The sequence below is a fragment of the Hermetia illucens genome, chromosome 2 (assembly GCF_905115235.1).
Source record: "Hermetia illucens chromosome 2, iHerIll2.2.curated.20191125, whole genome shotgun sequence".
In the NCBI taxonomy this organism is placed as follows: Eukaryota; Metazoa; Arthropoda; class Insecta; order Diptera; family Stratiomyidae; genus Hermetia; species Hermetia illucens.
In genome coordinates, this window is record NC_051850.1 from 100713852 (window position 1) to 100737593 (window position 23742).

The 23742-nt window shown below is 40.9% G+C and overlaps 1 protein-coding gene across 4 annotated transcripts in view; it reads right to left on the reverse strand.

Annotated features, from left to right (window-relative positions):
- The window catches only part of LOC119649946, a 542569-nt gene that overhangs the window by 21790 nt on the left and 497037 nt on the right, over window positions 1-23742 (reverse strand). For all 4 annotated transcript variants that reach the window (XM_038052366.1, XM_038052367.1, XM_038052365.1 and 1 more), the window contains 2 exons: window positions 7629-7820; window positions 7380-7529 (listed from right to left, as the gene is read on the reverse strand). In XM_038052366.1, the coding sequence (XP_037908294.1) occupies window positions 7380-7529; window positions 7629-7820 (342 nt within the window). The remainder of the gene's footprint in view (window positions 1-7379; window positions 7530-7628; window positions 7821-23742) is intronic.

A 23742-nucleotide genomic window follows, 5' to 3' on the forward strand; every position in this document is an offset into this window, starting at 1 on the left:
TTACACTCTCCAATTAAACGACAAGCTAATTCGAGAAACCGGAAAATTATAAGACCAATTGCCATTTTCGTTTACAGCAGGTTGTTTTACAAGGCAAACGCAGCCTTCTTCACCTTCGACTTAACGCTTTATAGGCAGCCTTTCTTTTCTGTTTTCAGTTTTTGAAGTTTCTATGTTGTCAGATCGACAAACATCTATTCTCTGTTGTTCTGAAAACCCTCAACTCTCAAGCTAAAATGCATTGCAGTTAGTGGACCATAGTGCTTTAAATATGTTAACGTTTGACATTTACACTGGTACAGCTCTGCGTTCGAAGCAGTATTGAACTGAAGACAATGACGAGATGAAGTTTCCGACTGAACTCCTTCTAAATTGTCAGAGTTATAGCAATCGCGTTTCTTAAGTTAAGAAGCAAGCACTGGTTTACGGTTTCCTACTAAGGCAGACGCTGCCTCACTTCTGTCCTGGGAGAAGCCTGACCGAAGATATTAAACATTCCTTTATATAATTCGCAAAAAACAACGTGAGTGCGAAGTATTCTTTTAGCCCAATGCTTGGCTTGCGGGTCCGGATCAAATGGGGAACATAATAATTGTGAACCACTTGGGTCACGTTGCTTCTTGGATAGAGGTGAGGTAGCGTCGGACGAGTTGCCTCTGCCCCCGTACGAAACGGTAAAGCCATCTTCGCTTCTTAACTGGTGGAAACTTGGATACTAAGACCGAAACGAGGCGTCCACAAACCAGAAAAGGAGGTAGTAAGCTGCTTTCCATTTGGTCCTGCGTGATAATAAGTAGATGCGGAGAATCCCTCAATCCCTAAACAAAAATGCGTTCCTAAGTTTTAGACAATCTACCAAGTCGGATCAGTTCAAGATACAGTTTAATAGTACTGTTTTGGAAACTAAAAATCCCTTGGAAGGATCAAGTTTCTATTGATTTTATGGTAGTGCTGATTTGTGAAGGGTAATGGTTCGCCAATACAGCCAAATCCATAACTTGGGTGGGTTAAGGTGTTGGATCATGGTAAGCTGATTCTTCCATCTCACTAAATGCCTGTTATTACTTGCTTGGTTGGCGTTAATAATTAAAACTATTTTTATTTGTGACATTTTCTCTAAACACGTCAGCTAGGATAAATTTTCCCCAGATTATACACGGTGTGCTTCACAATCTTTGTTAAACATTCATGTACTAGTATAATTTATTTTAAGTGTTTCCGTTATTAAGATGAATTCTTTCGATGCATCGGCAGATATAATTGGACCAAAGGCGGGTTCAAACTCATTTGAAGAAAAAGGGGAGATAAGTAACTGAAGTCTGGCCAAATGCCTCAAAGGCTAGTTGGGACATTATTAACAATATCCGCTATTACTTTAACGCATGTTATAGGTTAAAGGCGGATTTATCGACCTTTGACTACCGTAAAAGAATTGAAATTGGTTTGTGCGTACCCTCTGTGACAGTTTTATCGATGGCTTCCGGAATTCCAACTTGAGCGAAAGTTTCAGTGCTACAAGCTGGATTCTGGGATTAAGCGATAATATTGGCTTCGAAAGTAATCATCATATTACGTATTGTTTCACAAGTTTGGAGACCTATTTTCTCTGCCGCTACTCAGGTCACGTTCCGCCGAGACGTCAAGAGACATGGCTGATTGCGGAAACATGGAAATGGATTGATGAATTGGAGGCTATTCTGATCATTGCGAAAGGGAGGGACTTCCTTGCTTGCTAACCTGCTTAAATCTGACCCCGTGAAGTGCAGTATAGTGCGAAATTTAATGAAATTTATCATTTACCTTTGGTTGAGCTAGTCGCTGATCCACAAGGTTGGGCTCTTTATATCCAAATATTCTTTAAGAAAATTGTGTAGAATAAAAGTTTCCACTCTATTCGTAGTTCAGATTTTTTGAGAGGGAGCTAGTACAACTTTCTCTTTCTAAGATTCGGTTGTAATTTCTTTGTTCCGAACTGTTTCTTCCAGGTTAGGCGCTGATGCATTCTGAGGAATTTGACATCGTCGAGTTGTGGGGTCAACTGCATTTAATGTAACGGATGGTTAGGTTTCAGGTTCTAGTAAATCTACAATTTTGGTAGCTTTCGATTTATTCTTTTTACTCTCCACGCTGTTTTGCTTCCTAGTTGCAATGCGAACTCCGATTTTCTGCATCGCTAATATCTGCAGGCAAAGCTGGGGGCCTAGTACGGCTGGCGACTCGTATATAGTGAATCCAAGATATACTTGTATTTTTACTTTATTCGGGACATGTTTTAAGGACCTTGTGGCTATCCAGGTCTCATTGGAAGCCGAGAGGAGCACTCGAGAGGCAGTTGTGGTATCGGGATACTTCCCAGGAGACGAAATCCAGGCTCTACCGGAACAAGTCGCAAAAATGACGAAGCATTGCGAGAAGAGGGCGTTACCATTTCTTCTCGGCTGCGATGGCAACGCCCACCATGAAGTCTAAGGAAGCAGCGACACCAATCGGAGAGGTGAGTACCTTCTTGAATTTATTCTTAGCAATAAGTTAGAAATATACAACGTAGGGAACGCTCCAACATTTGTGACCAACACTAGACAGGAGGTATTAGATATAATTCTAGGAAATACCCTAATGAACGGAATGGTCAGGAATTGGAGGGTGTCGGATGAACCCTCTATGTCTGATCACAGCATAATCAGATTCAACATTGAGGGTAACTCCGAAATAGAAAGATTAATATGGAATAAGGAATAAGGAAGACACTTGAGCAATGGCCCACCTTCAAGGGGGTGGTGACATCAGAAGCGAACTGGAATTAGAAACGGTGGTGGAAAATCTCAACACAATCGTCATTGACGCATATGAGGCCAGTTGTCCGGCTAAGACAATCAAGTCATCAAGGGATGTACCATTGTGGAACAAGAACCTAGCCAGAATGAGAACAGAGGCACGAAAATTCTTAAACCGGGCAAAACAAACTGGGGACTGGCAGAGGTATAAAAATGCACTGACTGCGTATAGCAACGCGATCAGGAAAGCGAAACATAACAGCTTCGGGGAATTCTGTGAAGTGATCGAACAGATCACAGAAGCAACCAGGCTGTACAAGGCTGTAGCCAAAGACGGGGGAATATCCTCTGTCTGCTTGAAAAAGGAAGATGGGACATTTACCGAGAATGAGGAGGACAGGGTACACCTGCTTCTCAGAACTCATTTCCTGGGGTCCTAGCCCACGGTGGCAGGCGACAACATTCTGCCTGACACCCCAACAACGAATAAAAGGGGAAGGAAGGAGAGCTGGAAACTAGCAAAAGAGGTATGCTCAGAAGCTAGGCTAAGATGCGCAGTGGGAACGTTTAAACCACTGAAATCTCCCGGAGTAGATGCCAATTTCCCAGCACTTATCCAGAGAGGCCTAGGAATTATTTTAGAGTCTCTTCTGAGGGTGGTAAGGGGGAGCGTAGCACTGGGATACATACCAATAGCATGGAGACGGGCAAAAGTGGTCTTTATTCCGAAAGCGGGTAAAAAGGATCCTTTTCACCCTAAATCTTTCAGACCAATTTGCCTAACGTCGTTCGTACTCAAAACGGTGGAGAAGGTCATAGACAACTATATTAGAACTAACGTTCTAAAGTGTAATCCCCTACATCACTGTCAGCACGTTTACCGGGCAGGACGGTCAACTGAAACTGCTCTGTATCAGCTGACAGAGCATTCTGGCATTCTGGATGGGCAAAATGCTAGAAAGCAGGCAAATACAGGCACCGACAGGTACAAATTCTATTATCATGAACACCACTCAAGGCTGTCCACAGTGTGGGGTACTATCGCCGCTGATATGGAGTATGGTAGTGGATGATCTCCTGGACGTGTTAACAAATACTGGAATATAAGTCCAGGGTTACGCGGATGACATTATTTTAATTTGTAGGGGCAACTATGATAGAATGTGATATGTGATAGAATCCAAACTGGACTAAGGGTTACTAGTGCCTGGTGCAGGAAGGTGGGACTGCGGATCAACCCAGCCAAAACCACCATAGTACCATTCACTAGGAGGCGTAAGCTGGATCACCTGAGAGCCATAACATTACATGATATGGAGGTGAAACGAGAAACAGAGGTCAAATATGTGGGAATTACGCTAGACCAAAAATTACTCTGGAAGACACATGTCGGAAAGCCACGAGGGCCCTGATGACTTGCAGATCCATAGCAGGAAAAAAATGGGGTTGCAGCCCGAAGATACTACTTTGGATATATACTGCAATAGTAAGGCCAATGATTACCTATGGAGCGGTAATCTGGGCAGAAAGAACCGAACTCAGCACACAAACCAGGGAATTATATAAGCTCCAAAGGCTGGCTTGCGTGTGTATCAGTGGGGCAACGAGGACATGCCCAACGGCATCCTTGGAGGTCCTCCTGGGATTAACCCCTCTCCATCTGCACATACAGATGCAGGCAAGGAGGGCAATATTCAGGATGGCCGGTAATATGAGTGAAGCGGGGAGCTGCCTAAATCGAAGGAAAATTGCTATTCTTTCTAGGCAGTATCCCGAATTACTGATACCAAGGGATAACACGACAACGAGGTTTCACTTTGATAAGAAGTTTGAAACACGTTGGAGTAACAAGACAAACTGGGAGAGCGTGGCTGCGACATACGGCTTAAACCAGCAAGTGATTACTTGGTACACTGACGGATCCCTCACAGCAGAGGGAGTGGGTGTCGGTGTTATTGGTCCAAGAAAAATGTACTTTAAGCCAATGGGCAGGTACACTAGCATATTCCAGGCGGAAATATACGCCACAAACAAATGTGCCTCCTTTAATCTGCAAAGGAACTATAGGGGGCAGAACATAGCTATTCTCACCGATAGCCAAGCAGTGATCAAGGCACTTAGATCCAACCAGGTGAACTCTAAACTGGTATGGGAATGCCTTGAGAGACTGAATACACTCGGCTCGTCCAACAAGGTCTGGATATTTTGGGTTCCAGGTCATACTGGGTTGGGAGGCAATGAGGCAGCGAACGAACTAGCCAAGAAAGGAGCAGGGACGCCTTTACATGGGTCAGAACCCTTCTGTGGAATCGGAAACGGTTTCATGGCTATGAATCTAAGAAATAAAAAGTAACGATTGACTATACTAGGCGGGCCTACCGGGGATGGAGCAGTCCAGGGAGCTTGTTGGGGGATATGAACCCATACGCGCAAAGGATTGTTTAAATCTCACCAAAAGGAACCTCCGAATCATAGTGGGAATTCTCACTGGTCATTGTCGGCTGAACTATCACCTGGGGAAGTTAGGGATATCTACGGACACTGCCTGCAGGTTTTGTGAGGAGGAGGACGAAACCTCTATATACGTCCTGGGACAGTGTGTGGCACTTGTGCAAAGTAGGTCGAGGCATCTGGAGAACACTTAATACCAGATGCAGAGCTGAAAGATCTGGAAGTAGGGAACATACTAAAGTTCCTAACGGTTGTAGGCCTGCTTGAGATACTATGATCAATAGGTACACTATAAGCAGTAAAAAGGGCACAATAGTTCTTCAAGGACGCGGTGCGACTTTCCCTTAACAGAATAATAATAATAATAAGTAAGGAACAATTCGAAAATAGGTTGTTTTTCTCTACGGAGCGACATTTTGATTATATACTAGGTCTCTGGGCAATATCTTTTCGAATGTCTGCGGGTTTAACGTATTTGCCGTGTAGGCATAATGCTATGGTCCTTTTCCACGGATTAATTTGGAGACCACAATCAGAGCCCCGCCATGACTGGCACAGCGGAACTAATTTGCAGGCTCAGTGTTCATACCACTGGATGCGAGGCCTATCTATCGTCTCTGCTGCAACTAAGGGTTTTGGCGCTCGACAACTGGTTGTTTGAGCCCACAAGAAGCTTTGCTCACAATATGAATACAACCACAACCACCATGAAATGCCCATAAAGGGGCCCACAGTAAATAGCCGGGTCGAAACAATATCCTTCAGAAATTCTTCTGGAAAATATGCGCTCAGAGGCCATTTAGATAATGTCAGGTGAGGCTTCGAGGCAAAGGCCACTTCAGATGAGTCCCTCGCAGATTCCGGTCTGGATTTCCATTTCCATTTCCTATGCGGATGCCTACTATTATTTACATTACGTGGCTCCTTCCTCCCTCCTAACCAGCGATACTCATATTAATAACAGGGGCATCTTCTAGTATTATGGTCTGAGGATGTCAGGGTAGGATCACCAAAGGCAAAGTATCATGAACATGTGAGGCAGGAGAAACACCGATTTCGTCGTGGATCTTCCTTCTCGATCGCTGTGCTCGGGTCCAGACTCTCCATTTTACGCGCGCGCTACAGCTATAGCGATTTTTCTTTGTTTTCAGGTTCCGATGCGGGTCGACATATCGGTGTAAGGTTACGTGAAATTTTTGTTAAATGACACGTTCAAATGTCCCCCCCAGATTCCCGAGCCTGGCTAGCAAAGAGACAAGCAAGTGGGTGTCGATAGAAAACTTCAGTGGGTCTTCATTATTCGAAAGGGACCTTCACAGTCATTTTCTCCAAACTCTTTTTAGGTTTTCACCCAATTCATTTGGTCAATAGACAAGTCTCGGGGTTTTACGTAAGTGGGACTATTCATCCAGCTTTTCCAAGTACGAAGGTCGAAGGTCTAAACGTAACAATCAGTTGCAATTGTTTTGTTTTCAATATCCCCTCATCCGTTTCTCATTTATATTGGCAGTTTTTCGAAAATACCACTCGAAGTTTGTTACCAGTGACATTAGTACACAAATTTTCCCTAAATTTAAAGTACCTTTATGTACCATACCAAATTAGAATTCGATCATTTCCAGTTACGCTTATGTTTTTCTCCTTTTGCCATTTCGCCCACATTCTTGTAATTCCATTCCTTTTCATGTTTATAGCATTAGCGCTTTGAGAGCTATAAAACAGGAAACCTTGCAATTGGTTCACCTTAAAATTTTCTCAGTAGGGCTGTTCCGCTGGCTGTCAACTCTAAGAGGTCTATAAACTTAGGAAATCAATTGAATATCCTTTTGAGGATGAGTTGCGTGTGCATGTAATTAGTAATCGTAAACCTTCCCGAAAAGTCATTACCAATCAATTCGTTTTCCACCTACGTTTTTGCCTGATTAAATTTATGCGACTACCTCCTTGATACATATTCAACCAGTATCGTATCTTTTCCTATGCTGTCGAATGAAATTCTTCGAAACACAAATGTCAAGTTTCTGATTGTAAGTACTTTTTAAATTGCCTAGAATTTATCTCAAATAAACAGCAGAAAATGTACCCTTTTAAAGGCTTGTCATGGAAGATTGGGCACACTTTGAACTCAATATGATATATAAACACGGAACTTACTTGTAAATGGTAGAGGCAAGTTGTATTCGGTGCCAAGGAATGCTTCGGGCTTTCCAATACTCCGTAGCCTGTGCCCCGGACCCAAAACTCGCATAATTTCTTATTCTTCACGTAGGCTGCAGTCTGCTGGTCTACAAACTTAACTTCAACCTGAAATTGAATTTAAGCCAAGTGAGGGTTGGAGCCAAATTGAATAATCGACTGGATTTTCACATAAGTTTTCACAAAGTCCAAATTACTGATACTAACCTCCAGCAGGAACCCGTACAGAGGCGTTACTTGCGATGATGTCCCAACAAATGTTCCATACGGTGACGTCGTAAACTCCACCAGGAGCTCGGGACCACTAGAAATAGATGCTGGCAGACTTTGCCCTCCTCCGCAAAATTTCAAAATGATCGGATCACGCGTTGTGTAACCATCGTAAATTGTGATATAATCCTAGAAAATGATTTGGCTTTGTGAGTTGTATCTATTTTCAATTGGTGCGAGCGCCACCAAATCCAAATGGCGGACAGAATTTTCTATGACTATCTACGAAAGTGGGACAATACAATCAAGTAAGTGTAGGGTTGATTGCTGGAAGTTGGGAGTAGCATTGAATGAAAGTCTACAATTTATTTGCCATTGCGTTAATGCCGACATTAAAGGTTTTCTACGGAAAAGCCAACGCTTTGGGGGTAGGAATAATTAGGGTAGGTTCCCAGTTTTATATAAGCAGTTAGGGATTTTGGAATTTTCAGGGAAGCATGTCCTGTGAAAGTGGTGAGATTTCAACTTTTTCAATAGCTTAGCTATGGAGGTTGGTTAATAGCTAAGTACAAAATGGCCGGGTTTCATCAAATGTGTTGCTTTTATTTTTAGTTCTTTATTCAAGATTAGACAGTTTAATTATTGAAATGTATGGATATGTATATGTGAGAATTGAATCTAAAGAGTTTCTAAATTAGAAGCGCCTTTACATTGGATATTTCTAATAAGGACGTGTACAATACATGCTTCTGGATAATGGGCTAACAAAAGCGCTGTAATTTGATGTGAAAATTTTTTCTGACTTCCTTTCAAAGCTGTTCACACAGGCAGAGCGTTTCCCAACAATTAATTGGAGGCAAATTGGCTTAAAATCTGCATATGCTTTAATGAGGATACCCCGACCGGTAAAGAAGATGGTCCCAATAAGACGTCGACAATGCAAGATATCGCCGAAAAATTATCGCACGGGAGTGTCACTTTGTAAAGTTGGTTCAAAATGGAAAGAAATTCAAAAGTGTTGCATACCTGGGGAGTATAACTTGAACTAGAATGAAGCCCTATACGAAAAGATGCGAGAAAGGTGATAATTGCGTTGGGAGCTTCAATTATCACGGAAAACCGATTGCAAGGAAGTCTCTCCTCGGGAAACCGAAAAACAGACCACTAAAGAGAATGAGTATGAACCGTCTTCCATCTATGGCGACGAAGATGTTCTGCTGGACAACCGCCGCTAGTATAGCGTTGCGCCCATATCGATGGAAGGGTTTTATCAACCAAGCTGATGAAAATTCGCTTGCTTAAATTTGTTGGACCTCTAAATCAGTGGAAAACGACTACAACGTCAGATAAAACAGCGATGGCTTGATATACTGAGCAACGGCATAGTAACTGCACAAACCATCGAGACCAAGTTTCTGAAGAACAGGGGAATTATCGGGACTCGCGAGTAGTGAAAATGGTGAAAAATGTCAGATCTTGGGATTCCTTTAGAAAATACCGGAATTTTGGTGAAATGTGGAATCATCAACGGTGCAACAATCGGCATCCGCTCCATCTCAGGCAGGCTCTGTCTCGTCTTGTTTGCCCTTGTAGACTTTCCAGGCTAGATCATCCTCATCCATGCGGATTAGGTGACCCGCCCACCGCAACCAATTGAGCCGGATTTTATCCACAACCAGACGGTCATGGCATCGTTGATAGATTTCGCCGTTATGTAGGCTACGGAATCGTCTATCCTCATATAGGGGCTAAAAATTATTCGGAAGATCCTTCTCTCGAACGCGGTCAAAAGTTCACAGAATTAGTCCACTAGTCGAAGGCAGTTGGAAGGATAACAATCCCATTTACTATGCCGACGTAAAATGCGAGGACTAGGTGGCAGGTTTCTTTTTATTTGCTGATGTAATCATGTAGTTTTCTGACTTCACCAGTGGGAGGAAAAGCATCCACTACTAAATATATGATGCAATGATAAGGGGCATTAGACTAATATTTGGAAAGGTTCAGATAGAAAGGATTGTGAAAGCGTTAAGTCAAAAATTAGTCAGTTGAAGCAGATGACACCTTCTCCAAGCACGATATGTTGGGCAGCCTGGAGGGCGGGTAACCGAGTTAATTGGACTAATTCTTAAAAGCGGGAAGCAAATTGAGTTGATTTCCAAACGAAGGAGGAGAATGCTTCAAATCATTGTGGGACAATTCATGAAAAGGTTTTACACTGGGATATCAGAAAAGTAATGATAGTAGATAGTGGCCAGCCCGAGGATGCGCCGCTTTATGACACGAGCTCCTAACACTGTCACTGCTGCGAGAAGGTGAAGGGGATGAGTGCCCAGCTGGCGCAGGTCTTTGGAGTTAACCCGCAGCTTTTACGAAGGATAACAGCTCCAAAAGAACTGGTTACTTAGTGTTCGTAACTTAGCCCTAGTTAAAGTTGGCCAATCGCAATGCTAATTATAGGGTATGGTCAATCTGGCGGCATGATCTTCTAAAAACAAGTGCTTCGTATAATATCACAGCAGGTGATGATATATGCATTTGCGTGTCCTGGCCCAAAAGCTCTCGTAATCGGGTTTGGTTGTAGGAGGGACAGATCCTTGTTAACTGAGCACAGTTGGTGAGCTTTCCCCAGTTGGAGTCAGCGGCCCTGAAGTGGTATCAGTAGATTCCACCATTCACAGTCGCCAACGGGATGAACACTGCGCCTATCGAGGAACACAATGGAGCTCCGTCTGGCTAGCCTTTCTTCCTGCTCATTCCACTTTATATTCTGTGACCAAAAACCCAGAGGATGGTGACTTTGGCTGTTCAGTGCCTCTCTGCATCTTCGCACCAATCTGGAGGAAGTCGCTACTACATGTTGGGTCCTAACGGTGGCGGACAAGTTTTTTGCCGAGGTTTACTAATTCAATTCAATTCAATCTTCCTAATAGCTGCCTGGTGTACTGACCTGACCATCACGTCATTTCAAGCACAAATATAAATTGCGTTTATAGACTGGATCATCCTAACCCTTACGGGTTAAGTGGCCCGCCTATCGCCGCCTATTGCGTCGTATTTTATCCACAACAAGGTGGGCGTAATATCGCTTAATCTGTATGCAGATTAGAAATCATGGAACAATAAAAAGCGATTGTGGAATATCGAATGGGTTGCTTGGCTGGACTGTGAACGTTTTTAATGGGAGAATCGTTTCAAAACCCAATATTAATGCGATTGCCATTAAGAAAGCTGCTACAATACTTCATGGAAATCGAAAGAATGCATAGAAGCACTGAGGTAAGTACAGAATACAAAGGATACCAAGCTACGAGAAATACCTTTGAAGATTCGTGATTAGAGGGTATTTGTTTGCATGGCATTTCCAGCGAATTGGAAATGAAGTATGCCAATTTCTAGAACATGGGGAATAACAACACTGAAGGTTGTATTAAGAGAACGCCGGCAGTGGTGGAATTTCAGGAGACACTTTAACAACGAGGGGTTGATTGATTTAGGAGAAATAGGTAGATCGAAAAATGTTCTCTCAAGTGTAAGTGGCGCCAATTGAGCTGACACGCAAATTATAAAAAACTATAAAACCAAGGTTGAGTTAAAAAAAAGGAAACGACAATGATTTGCCTTGAGGAAATTATCGCCTGGAGCAGAGGCAGCGTTTCTTACGCATACATATTGAAAATACTGAAAGCTAATCTAGGAGGAGAGGGATTTCAGCTTGGAGCTGAATGACTCCGATAAGAGTAAGGACCAAACCTTTCGGATTGTGTGCTCAAAAGTATGAGATCATTATCTCCTACAAGGATTTAGACGAGACCACATCTAAGGCGTACATTTGAATTGCCTTAGTGAAGCAGTTTAAGCTGCACAATATGCAGCAGCCATTTCTTGTCAATTTCTTTAATTCGTAGGCAGCCTACATGCTTTTAAATGGAGGAATAACCCGCATTAGATGATCGCGATCGTTTTACAGTACCGTTTTGACTTTGCTAGGACATCTACAAACGGATCCTAGTAGATTCTGAATGCCTAATTGCATGTTGTCGTGCAAAAAGGAAGGCCTGGAAACCAAGCGAAAGCAACAGGTATTTCGAGAAAGAGGCACTACCTGCAATCGGAACATGAAGTTGATTCTATTGATGCAGACTTTCCAGAAATTGGAGGTGCAAATTGGTAAGTTAGGTGCATCCCGCAAAAATCTTGACAATAATAAGCCAGCCAATGGAGGTGTAAGTGCTGCTTTTGCATTGGAAAAATAAACAGCATGTGTAACGGATCGAGGTTATGCTTAATAGCTTGCGTTTGGATACAAAAGTCATTGCCAGTGACTTCACTTCAATGCAAGGATCATAGAATGGAGAAGTTTATTTACAGATACAACCGGGAATTGCCTTAGAAAAATTTTTACGTGGTTTGTTAACGAATATGAAATGAATTGGAAAATGGCAGTCATTTTGCTATAGGCGACAATATTAATCCATTTATGATGAACACAAAGAAATCCTTTGTTACACGAGAATAATAACTTGGCTTGCTCGAGTTTGCATATTTCTCAACAAGGAACCCATAAGGCTCGTGCGCAAAAGTAATGGGTGAATAAAACTTTATAAAGGTTTGACTAGCTTTTGGACAAATCATCCTCAAAGAGAGCTCATGACATGGGAGAGTGCATCGCAGTGACGTCTTACTCGGCAAAGTCGAGACTGCTGGTGGTGAAAAGCATACCTTTAAGGAAGCTCGAACAGAGGGATTGATTGAGATAACTGGGTGCGCAAGTGATCCAAATCCATGATTCAACAAATTTCCATTTATTTCTGAGGATTATTCAGTAATTATATTCTGCTAGAAATGTGAATGGATGAGGAGTAAGACTTCGTAAGATGTCGAATAAAGTCTTTACATTGGTTATCAAATCCAGGCTGACGATATCCAGGGAGTAGTTCAACATATGCTTGGTGGGTGACACCAGATGGAGCTGAGCGTTGACAAACTTTGCTGAAAGTTGGTGAACCCTCACGCAAACGAATATTAAACAGACCTATTTCCCTAGGCGCTCTGGCAAAGGCAGCAACAAATGGCTCCCCCATTTTAATTTTCTTTTAGTGGGCAATCAAATACCTTAGAGTGATAATAAACACAAAGCTAAATGTTAAGTTGTACCTGCAGTGTCCCTGTGTAGTCCAGGTAAGGATGGTGTCAAAGACAGGTAACGGGTCATTTATATTTATAGTGGTGAACTTCATATTGCCTTATGTGGTGCTAGTGTGTGGAGTTGAACGGCATGTGTTTGCTTCTCCAGGACAATCTTCCCATGATTCCATTCTTGGAATAATGCCGATCGATATTCCAGCAGATAATATGATGTGTACTTATGATGGGAAACCCAGTTTATTATTTAAGTATGTGGGATCGGAAATCTCCGGTCTGTCATCTTAAAAAAGGCCACAATTGTCGGCTTCGAAAATAATTTCCGGTCGTAAATACAACAAAATATCAGGAGGACGAGGAGTTTTGCGCAAAAGGACATAATTAGAATCGTGAAATCGTGGGAAGAGGGGGCGGTTTAACATTGGCGGTGAAGATGATAGAAGTGACCAAGGAGAAGCTCATCACCAAGTATATGTTGATGCACAGTCGTCTTGGAATCGGCGGTAAAATATTTAGGGATGCTGAAGTACAGCGGAAAAGATGTCGAAATTACTGAGCTGAAAAAAGGTAAATTCGATTTACTACTTGGTAGTTCCATAAGTTTGCAGCAATCATCATCATCATCAACGGCGCAACAACCGGTATCCGGTCTAGGCCTGCCTTAATAAGGAACTCCAGACATCCCGGTTTTGCGCCGAAGTCCACCAATTCAATATCCCTTAAAGCTGTCTGGCGTCCTGGCCTACGCCAGGATCTGCCTCGTCTTCTTTTTCTACCATAGATATTGCCCATATAGACCTTCCGGGTGGGATCATCCTCATCCTCCTCAAGTTTCCGAGGAATACATGAGGACTGGCAAGATCATTGTCTTGTACAGTAAGAACTTTGATCCTATGGTGAGACGTTTCGAGCGGAACAGTTTTTGTAAGTTTGCAGCAATGTTGGGATAATATCCAACGATGCAAAGTTAGAGTAGGAATGATCCCAATCGTTATACTTATGCGGGGGATTTACAATAGAAATACATAGGTGGCATGCGCTATCAGTAACAGAATGCAGTGCATAAGTCGCCGGCCGGAGGATCGTGTAAGCACGAGCTCTATCTAATAATAGAATATGATTTAAGCAAAAATCCGGGAAGCCAAACATCATACAGTTCTTCACAGGATGTGGAAACTGCTTTTAAACGGATGTGAGAACCCAGCACACATTTTGCTTCCTTGCCTCCGATTCGAAGTTGAGGGAACGAGACTGAAAGGGGTGCAGAAACCGCTATCGTTGGAAAAGTGGGCAAGTGAGAAGAAAGAAGGTTTAATCACAAATACATGACAATAGCTTCCGGGAGTAGGTTATGTGCATAACACCAGTGACCAGTAACGTCCCGTGGAGTCTGGAACGGGGTTTTGTTTGTGAAACGCCTTAAAAAATGTAGCGTTTTCTAGGGGCCATCATAAGGCACTTCCTTTTTTTATAGCTACAACGTCGAGTGTAAAAAACTGCAAAAATTGAAATATTAAGCTATTTTTCCAGTCAGAAATAAAATAAATCATTCACATCAATAATAATTTCAATTTAAATATTTCACATTCAACGACATTTATTGTATTTATCAGTAACTGGACAAAAAATGCATAACACCATATCAAGGCTATGAAAACCATATAAAACTGAAACTTTAATCACCAAACCGAATTAACCTGCTAGTGCCATAAATTTCTGTATTTCCCCGCCACCCCGTTTGCAGATAGGGTTTTTCCTTTCTGATTCGTTAAGCAACATTTTAAAATGTGGATATGGCCACATTCCTGTGTCCTCCAAGTAATTTATCAGTTTTTGCTTGCTAACTTTTTTAATGAGCGAACAATGGCCGTCACTTGTATTCTGGTCCTTTACGATATTTGCACCATACACTGCTGCCAACAAAAACATTCTCGTTCTTAGTCCCCCACGGAATGCCAGCGGTTCCCAGCATCTGGGAAAGAAGGATAAAGTTGTGTGCTCAAGCATGGAAGTAATGGAGAACTATTCATTTTGCATTGGAGCATTACTACTAGCTTTTATTTTTGGTTTTTGCATGTTCTCGTTTTTGTGTGGGTTTTTCGCAAAAAGGAAAAATGAAAACATAAATTTAATCCGAGATTCAGGTGAGGTTTCAGGTCCTTGCAAGCGGATCCCCTGCTAGGAGCAAAATTGCATTTAAGTGTGAAAATAGAAAAACTGGCTCGTGCGGGGGGATCGGTAACGATGGCGACAAGGACGACGATGATGACGACGCACCGTTTTCAACGTTTTATCTCCGGCATGGATTCTGAAACGGGTGCTTATCTAAATTAGTTTTCTGTTTTGAAGTGCTCTCCACAGTATTTTCTAAGGGTTCGTACAGTTACTTGGGTGCCTATGTTGGTGGAATAATATGCTCCGTACAAATGCATGTCTAACTGAATTTCTAAAAGTGCTTTTTGAAAATTAAGTGAAGTCAATCAGTGCATTGGATGGTAGTATCTGGGAAATTGTATAAGAAGTAAAGGGTGGGTGCCGAGCATTCTTACTACACATACATATAGGAACTGGGAAAGTAGAAGGGGCGTGCAAAAAAGTATTGTTTGGATTCATAGTTTAGTGTTTGTTCGTTTTTCGAGATAGAGTACTGAGACTTTAGATTTTTTCTGAGCAAACAAGTTACAAAAGCGCTTTCAGCAGATACGTTACGATTCTGGGCATAAGCAAATGCGTATTTTTTTAGAAAAACCCACGTTCGTGTAGGTTTGTTTTTAAGATGTCTTTGCTTCCCTCTGAACTCATTTACTAAATGAACTTTTCCACTCACAGTAAAATTAAATAGGTAGTAAGTGAGTAGTATTATTTACAGCCACATTATGGTAATGGTATTATTTGAATTTATTTATTATAATAATACATTAAACTCCAGTTATATGCTACACGTATATAGATATGTCAAAATTATAATGCAGCAGAAACTTTCTGCTTGAAAACAGCAAACGTTGCAAACCGTAAAATCATATAACATTATGGGCACCTGGAAAAACTTTTAAGGGACGAATGTTGTGGGATGCTCCACAGTATTTCGGAAGCAACAGGCTTTCGCCAAGTTCGAAGAGAACGCTTTCATCGGTATTGTAGAGGAAAGCAGACCATCATCAGAGTATCCAAGATAGGCAAGGTTTTTCCGAAGAAAAGGTAACAGATTAGAATATTGATGGTGGCCATGAACTCCTGTAGAGCATTGCACGTCAACCACGCCTATGAACAATCACTGTCGGTTTCCGACAGGCAGCTTCGGTTGCCTCCACGATTTCTTGAGGTCTATCCACTGTTATTTCTGCTTTCCCACCAAGACGCCCACGGGTATAAAACCCGCACGCCGACTCAGTTCCTCATCAGTTACTTCCTTAGGTCCGAATATCGCGACGTTTACATGGATTGGTGAAAGCTTGGAGTTTTTGAGTTACACTAGTGATTTGATTCCATGTGCTATTCCCATATAGTAGCCTAGGGAGAACAGTTTCAACTTGTTAGTGTTGAGGTGGTTGCATTTGCAAATTTTAAATAAAACAATGAATGGTAATGGGCGGACCAACCTCAAGTTCGGCAGCGCCGTCGTCAGAAACAACAATTCCCAGATATAAAAATTAATCAATGTCCTTGTTGTTTCGCCCATCATGCAAATGTGCGATGGTCCGTCAGAACGAGAACTTGTTTTGTTAGCCTTTATCCAGACCCATTTGCCTAAGGTCTCCAATTTCTCTAAAGATTCGGCGTAATCGAAGTGTCTACGGAAAGATGACATCATCCATTGAGCATCTCGGTGTCCTCCAGCCAAGGCAGCATGAACACTGTCACCAAAACGAGGAGAAAAAGTATCGGTAACCAGACGTAAACTGGACGAGATCCGCTTTGTACTTTTCTCTTTTTTAAGGTTTTATGTAAAACAAAACATTATTAAAATCGGTTTATTGCCTGTCTGCTTCTCTGTCTGTCTGTCGCACGCATTTTTCTCGGAAACGTTGAAACGTTGTACGCTCACGCATACAATGAGTTACGTCATCCTACGTCGAATTTTACATGCAAAAGGGGGTGTACATTTTTTTCTCCAAATATGGTCATGTTTGGTATCAAATGAAAGGTTTCGGTTAGTACTTTCCGAAGCCGGTCTTAGTTTTGACATTTGTAAGAAGACATTTGTAAGATGGCGCCTAGTCTCCGAAATACCCTCCCGGTTTCCCGACTTGTTTAATTTTTTGTAGGTTATTTTTAGTGACGCGGTGACCGCGTGAACTGTAGTGCACCGTTCTGGTCTTGAATGAAATGCTCTTTTGTTTGTTGTCGGCAAGAGGGGAGGGGCTGAAAAGTGTTCATTTCTTTCACGGACCGAAAAATCTGAAAAAACTCACAAAGCTGCCACTATACGGTGCCAGGGCTCCGAAATACCCTCCATACCGATATCTGTTCAAATGAATCTAATAATAGTATTATAGTATAGTATATTACTGTAATTTTTAGTAACTGACTATAAAACCCGCCTTAAGTATATTCTAGTATCATGAAATTGCAGCAATATAGGTTATATCCATTAACTTAGGTGGAAATCGCACTATTACTACCAAACAACTATTATAAGTCAAAGTTGTTTCTTCAGTGCAAATTCTAAGACTGCCTCCCTACGCGAAAGTGATTATTCTCACATAATATATGCATATACATTACGTGCTAGATACTAATTGGACAAATGTCTCTTAAACGTTTTTATATAAGGAAAAACATAACACACATAAAACGTTTCAGCGTCCAGCATAACATAACATAACACACATAAAACGTTTCAGCGTCCAGCTTCTGGTTTCTCGAGTTGTTTTTGATATAGTCTATCTGGAGGGTCGTAGGAAGGAAAAACGGGGCTCGAGATGAAAGTCAATCGTTTCCTCCAAATAGCATAATTGATTTAATTTTGTCAATGTTTCTGGACTCCTGGCCCCTAAAAGAAGCCCGGGCACAGAAAGATTCCCCTTTTCAATGGGTCTCGTTGCCTGTCTTTTTTCCTATCTTTATTTTATTTCCAAGCCAGCATTATTTTAATTTGTATGAATTTTGAGGCTATTATAATAAATTATACGCAGTAAAATTGCTTTGTGGTTTGGAGATTCTTTTCTTCGACAAGGAACATCCTAAATATTATTGAGTTAAGAGATGTTAGGATCCGCGGAAAACCCAAGGCCACGCCGCATTACATCTTAGGCTGAGGATGAGTAGAACGCATTCAAGTGGTAATCCTTTTTATGAGTTTCTAACATTTAATATATTTGAATTTGCTATTATAAATTTTCTTCCAAAGTAGAGTAAATTTAGTAGACCCATGGCTGTACTGCGATTGTTTCTAATTTCAATCCACAGAACGATGTACAAAAGTTTCTTCTGAAAATGCACACTTTGAAGTGGAGGTAACTGCCTTAAGTGGAACTTCTAAAATATAATTTTCATATATTCATAAACTTTCTCATCTCATGTGGGGTTTTCCCTATCTTGCCATTTGCAATAATAGGAACCACTTACACAACATTTTCAACTGAACATGAAAAATGTTAAATGCTTGTGAAAATGGAAAGGATGTTTTTATTTTAGTTAGGGCTTTGCAAGGATGCGGAAATCGCAGTAAAATAATTTTGTTCAAACTTCAAGAGGTGTCAGACAATTTAATCCCTTCTAGTGAAATAACAATCCGAAGTATCATGCAGTACGTACTATATGTGTATATCGTTAAAAATATAGGTGTCTGCCTTTGTTTTGGCAAATTTTCTTTGAAACCGGAATGAAAGACCCATTCTAAATCTTTTCGGTTTTTCTTCAATGAATCTTCAAAATCTAACCCTCTTTTACGATAAAGATTTAGTCGCGGTTATGTTTGCTATGAATCTTTCTCCCTCTAAACTTTTACTTGTTTAAGTTAGCAATTTCCTAATATTTACCAACGAAAACTACGAAGCCCTTTTTAATCAAAGTCAATTTTTGGTGCCCCAATTTGTGTACATTTTCTGACTCATTTTAAGAATGTTTATGCTTTCTCCAGCACAAAACACTAGTGGTAACTTTAGGTTGGGTGGCAAATGGTGGATGGCGAACGGTTATAGCTTCTGTTCCTTTAGAACGCTCAATGCTGGCAGGGATTCAACATGTTGCGGTCAGAAACATATGTGAAAACATTTCTTGGGGAAGCAAATTTCCATATTGTTGTTACTGTATCATTTTGGCTTCAGAATGGATATTACAAGTATAAAATGCGCACAGTGAACGTTTCGGTTGGATGAATGCTATTTAGCTTTTTCCCAGAATTATATCTGGGCAGTATATGAGTGTGTCAGCATAAGGCGAACCTGCTTAGCTCCTCGTTTGCGGGTTTTTTTAATTAAATTGGAGTATTTCTCCACAATTATTTTTAGCATAACTGATTCGTTGGGGGAGTTGTGGAAAGGTTGAAAAATGCGGTGAATATTTGTTAGACAGCTGCATTGGATAGTAACGGTAGAGCCCTAGAAACTTTTAAAGTTCCTTTATTTTGAATAAAACTTTTGAATTCGGAAAATTCATTGAATAGTTTTCGTTTTGGAATTTAATAACATATGTTCACATATTTGTGAGTTCAGATATAATCATGTGCAAATTATTATGCTGAATTCCGTTCAGTTTTGTGAAAATGTCGATTTTGAATTTGGCAGAATCAGTCATAATAATAGGTTGAATTGGCAGTTTTCCCAATCTCTCCCAGACTGGGTTTTTCTTTAAGCGTAGCTTTATCTTTGATTATCGCGACTAGTTTCTTGCTAACTTTTTCGCCTAAGGGGCAGTTGTTGAATCTGAAACATCTCCCACCACAAACAATTTTAAATTGAGAGAGGTGATTTAGATAGAGGATCTCTAGTTGTCGGAATTTTAATGATTGTCTTTGCCCAATAGGATTCATTTTGCTAGGAAGCTTCATACATTATCCACAGATCACAGCTGCAGATTGCATTCTGATCCGATTCTTCCGGCAGCATACCCTACGTGTGGATGGGACACGACCTATGAGCTACATAGTTTTCAGTTGAAAAAGAAGGCGGCTCTGTACATTATTATAGTATATTGTTTGGCCGATTGAAACTTTTTGAAAGAAACAATTTGTCAAATACGAAAGGATTAATGTACAAACAAAACACCGTCCTACACTGCCATTCAATAGCGATCGAATTCACCCTTGCCATTATGATCACTTAAGTCAAAAAATAGTCGTTCCGAAATTACAGTGCTAAACAGGTAAAATGTCACATGTCAGGTTTATGTCGATCGCCGTAATAATGCCCGTATTTATCGGTCCGAATAACGTTCGAACGATTTCGGTAAAATCATAAGAATTGACGCCAATGCTTTACTTGTGTTTCTTCAACCCAAGGTTTATGGACTAGGTATAGCAGATTAATGGTCAGTTAAGATTTTATGGTTAAAATCGCATTCTACTTTTTAGCATGTTGAAAATCTGCTGCCACCATAGCCCAAAATCTATCCAACAAAATTCTTTGAAATTTTCACGACTTATTCAGAACATATTTCTACGGTCCGCAAACTAGGATAATTGCGATCCATTTAGTAGTTTTTTTTAATCATTGAAGAAGTTTTGAAAATACACCAAAATTTCCAAAAAAAAGTTTAACACGGCACCAAAAATTTAGCTTTCAATATTTTTTAATAATCCTAGTTTGTGGACTGTGGTCAAGTCCGCACGTTAAAAGGCAGGTTGCATTTTTTCTGTAAAATGATCATAGCGCCCTCTAGCGTAGCAACAGGAATACGCCATTTTGGAGATGGGTGTATAAATTGCTCTGTATTTCAATACTACGTTATCGGGCTGGAAAAATTACTGCGCATGCTCAAGATATTAAGAAATCTATGGTGGAAAATTCGTATTTGTACCTTTCTCTATTTCTTCACAATCAGAACAACAAAGAACGCTCAGTTTCCATCGTAAAAGGGAACGTTAATGAATTTCTGAAACGATTTTCCTGTATAAATGAACCCTGAATGGTAGTGCACTTTTGGCTTGGCCCTTTTTAAGGTTTTGTGTAGAGCGAAACTTTATTAAAGTCGATTCACTATGGAGTTTTGGAGAAAAGTGCGTGTGACAGGCAAACAGACAGGCCTGTCACACGCACTTTTCTCCAAAACGCCTGAATTGATCCGATGAAACTTGGGGGACAGATGAGAACTATGAAATCTCACGCATACAGCAGGTGGCATAGATTTAGGTGGAGTTTAAAGGGGGGCTCCCCATACATGCAAAGGGGAGATTTAAAAATAATTTAGCCGTGTAGGGTATTAAATGAAAGGTCTCGATTTTTACTTTCCGAAAGTGACGTTAGTTTTGGCGTGAATTGCAAAGTGCATGACACAAGGAGTCAAAATGTGCACACTTAAAGTGAGACAGGACTCATTTTCGAAAACTACCCAATCCAAAAATCCGAAAAAAATCAGAATGATGTGGTTAGATGAAATCTACGCCTCAAAATATGTCCCATTCCGATATCTGCTCAACTAAACTTACTAATAGTATATTACCAACTTTTAGAAATTTACTGAAACCCCCCCTTAAATTAATCCTAGGGCATACACATGCTAATTTTCATGAAAATCGGGCTATTAACGCCCAAGTTATAGCAAACTTGCGAATTTACTGCTTCTAAAGCCATGTAAATAAGATGCCGACGTCATAATTAACGAGAATAATTGAGGATTTCGTGAAATATTATATTAGATTCACATTTATGAAGAATCTACTTCCCCCTAGCCCTTTTTGTATCTGTTGTAGGTTAAATTCTTCGCATTTGCTAATAATATTAAACTCACAGTCTGAAGTCTGATGAGGTTGACTATTATCAATACAGGGTTTTCCATCAAATTATTTATTTAAATCGCTTTCTAAAAACTAGAAGACAATGGAATTTGTAACTATGTTACACGGAGCTGTCATGCGCTTGTCGCTCATCATATCTTCTTGTTTTCTTCAGCCTTTGCCCCGTTCACAAGCGGGGTCGGCTCGTCGTGATCGGTTTCGCCATTTTATTTTGTCAAATGCCTAATCTGGATGCAATTTCGAGGCTTTTAAATGCCCATCCACCGTATCAAGTCACCGTTATTTCGGCCGGCCTTTTGGTCGCTTACCATTGACTTTGATGTTCACAGTAATCTTGGTAAGTGATTTCTCGTTAACGCGAATTACGTGACCATACTATCGAAGACGCTTTCCTTAGAGTTTCTCCATGATCGGTGCAACCCCATATCGATTGCGCATATCCTCATTTCGGATGTAATCAAAACGTGCCACGCCACCAGTTCAATGCAGCGTCTTCGTCTCCACCGCCGCAAGACGCCGTTCATTGTCTTTTATGGTCGGCCAACATTCAGAACTATAGAGAGCGGCAGACGGATGACATTGCGGTAAATTTTAGACTTGAAACGTTCGCTGATATGTCGAACACAAAGAACACCACTAGTGGAATGCCACTTCATCCAGATCGCATTAATGCGTGGAACAATTTCATCGCGCAGTTCTCCATTGGCTGATAGCATTGACCCAAAATATTTAATTCGCTCAGTTCTGGGCAGGTTACTGCAGCTGACAGCGCTGGGCAATTTAAATATCTCGAGTCAACGCTATCAGCCAATGGAGAACTGCGGTATGCTTCTCACAAAGGGAAACACAAAACCTTTTATACCTGAAGCGTCAAGCTTCCGGTTTCCCGACCTGTTCGTATATGTTTTAGGTTGTCTTCTTCACGTTTGTTAATAATATTGATCTCCTAGTGTGAAGTGTATGAGGTTGACTGCAGTCAATACAGTGCTCAGATTAAATTATTTGTGTAAATAGCTTATAAAAAAATAGAAGGCAATTGAATTTTTAACTATGTGCACACGGAACTAATGCATTCATGGCTTCTCACATAGGGAAACACAAAACTTTTTATACCTGAAGCATCTAGCAGGTTTCCTGACTTGTTTATATCAGAAAATCCGTCATGCATTAATGTCGAAGTGTTGTTTCTCAACTTAGGATTAAGCCCCACTTGTCGAAAATGTCCCAGAGGATAACATGCTGTTCATGCTATTTAATTCTGATTACGTCGAAGAATCGGATCCCCGATCTTCTGAACAATTCCGTGAGCAGAATGAAGCTTGACAAAGTTACACTCCCTTTTACAGCTCCCATATATTCACCGAATTCCATTTTAACCTATGTAGACGAATTGTGTGCAAATCAATTTTAATGAGGCTTTGATTTCCATAAAATCTTAGTTAAAAAAGGAGAGGCTAGAACTAAAATTTAAAATGCTTCTCCAGGAAAGGAAAGCAAATTTGTCTTTTCTGAGAAATCCCAATCACCAATCAGGAAAAGCAAAATACTGACAATGATTGTGTGCAGAGAAATGGCTGAATGCTTCTCAAGTATCCACTTTAAGTCGTCTTGTTCTAAAACCTGAAAAGGGGAATGGCACCCAAGGATATCTTTTGAGATCTTACTATGGAGCATCCGCCGTTGAGTTTGGACTTGATGGCTAATTTGGTGATCAAGGAGAGCTTTTCGGAGTCCATTCAGTTTTTCAGAGTGAAGTATATTCTTCATTAGACAACTGTTGACAAATAGGAGCAAAATGTTACAAATCGGGCACATTGCCAAGAGCGGTTCTTTCGCAACGTTAACTGTACAAAGCGATTCTTGTGGGGAGTTACGGAAACCAGCACTAGTAACACCACATTGGTGTAATGGTGGTCAAAGCATTTCACTGACTATTGTGCTTCAGTCTATAAAAACATGGTTGCTAGTAGAGAAGATGGCAAAAAAATACGCTTGCTCTCCCAGATAAAATGCCCCTCGGACACTATCTCATCGTAGTGGGTTACTACATTAAGAGTGTCCAAAACACAT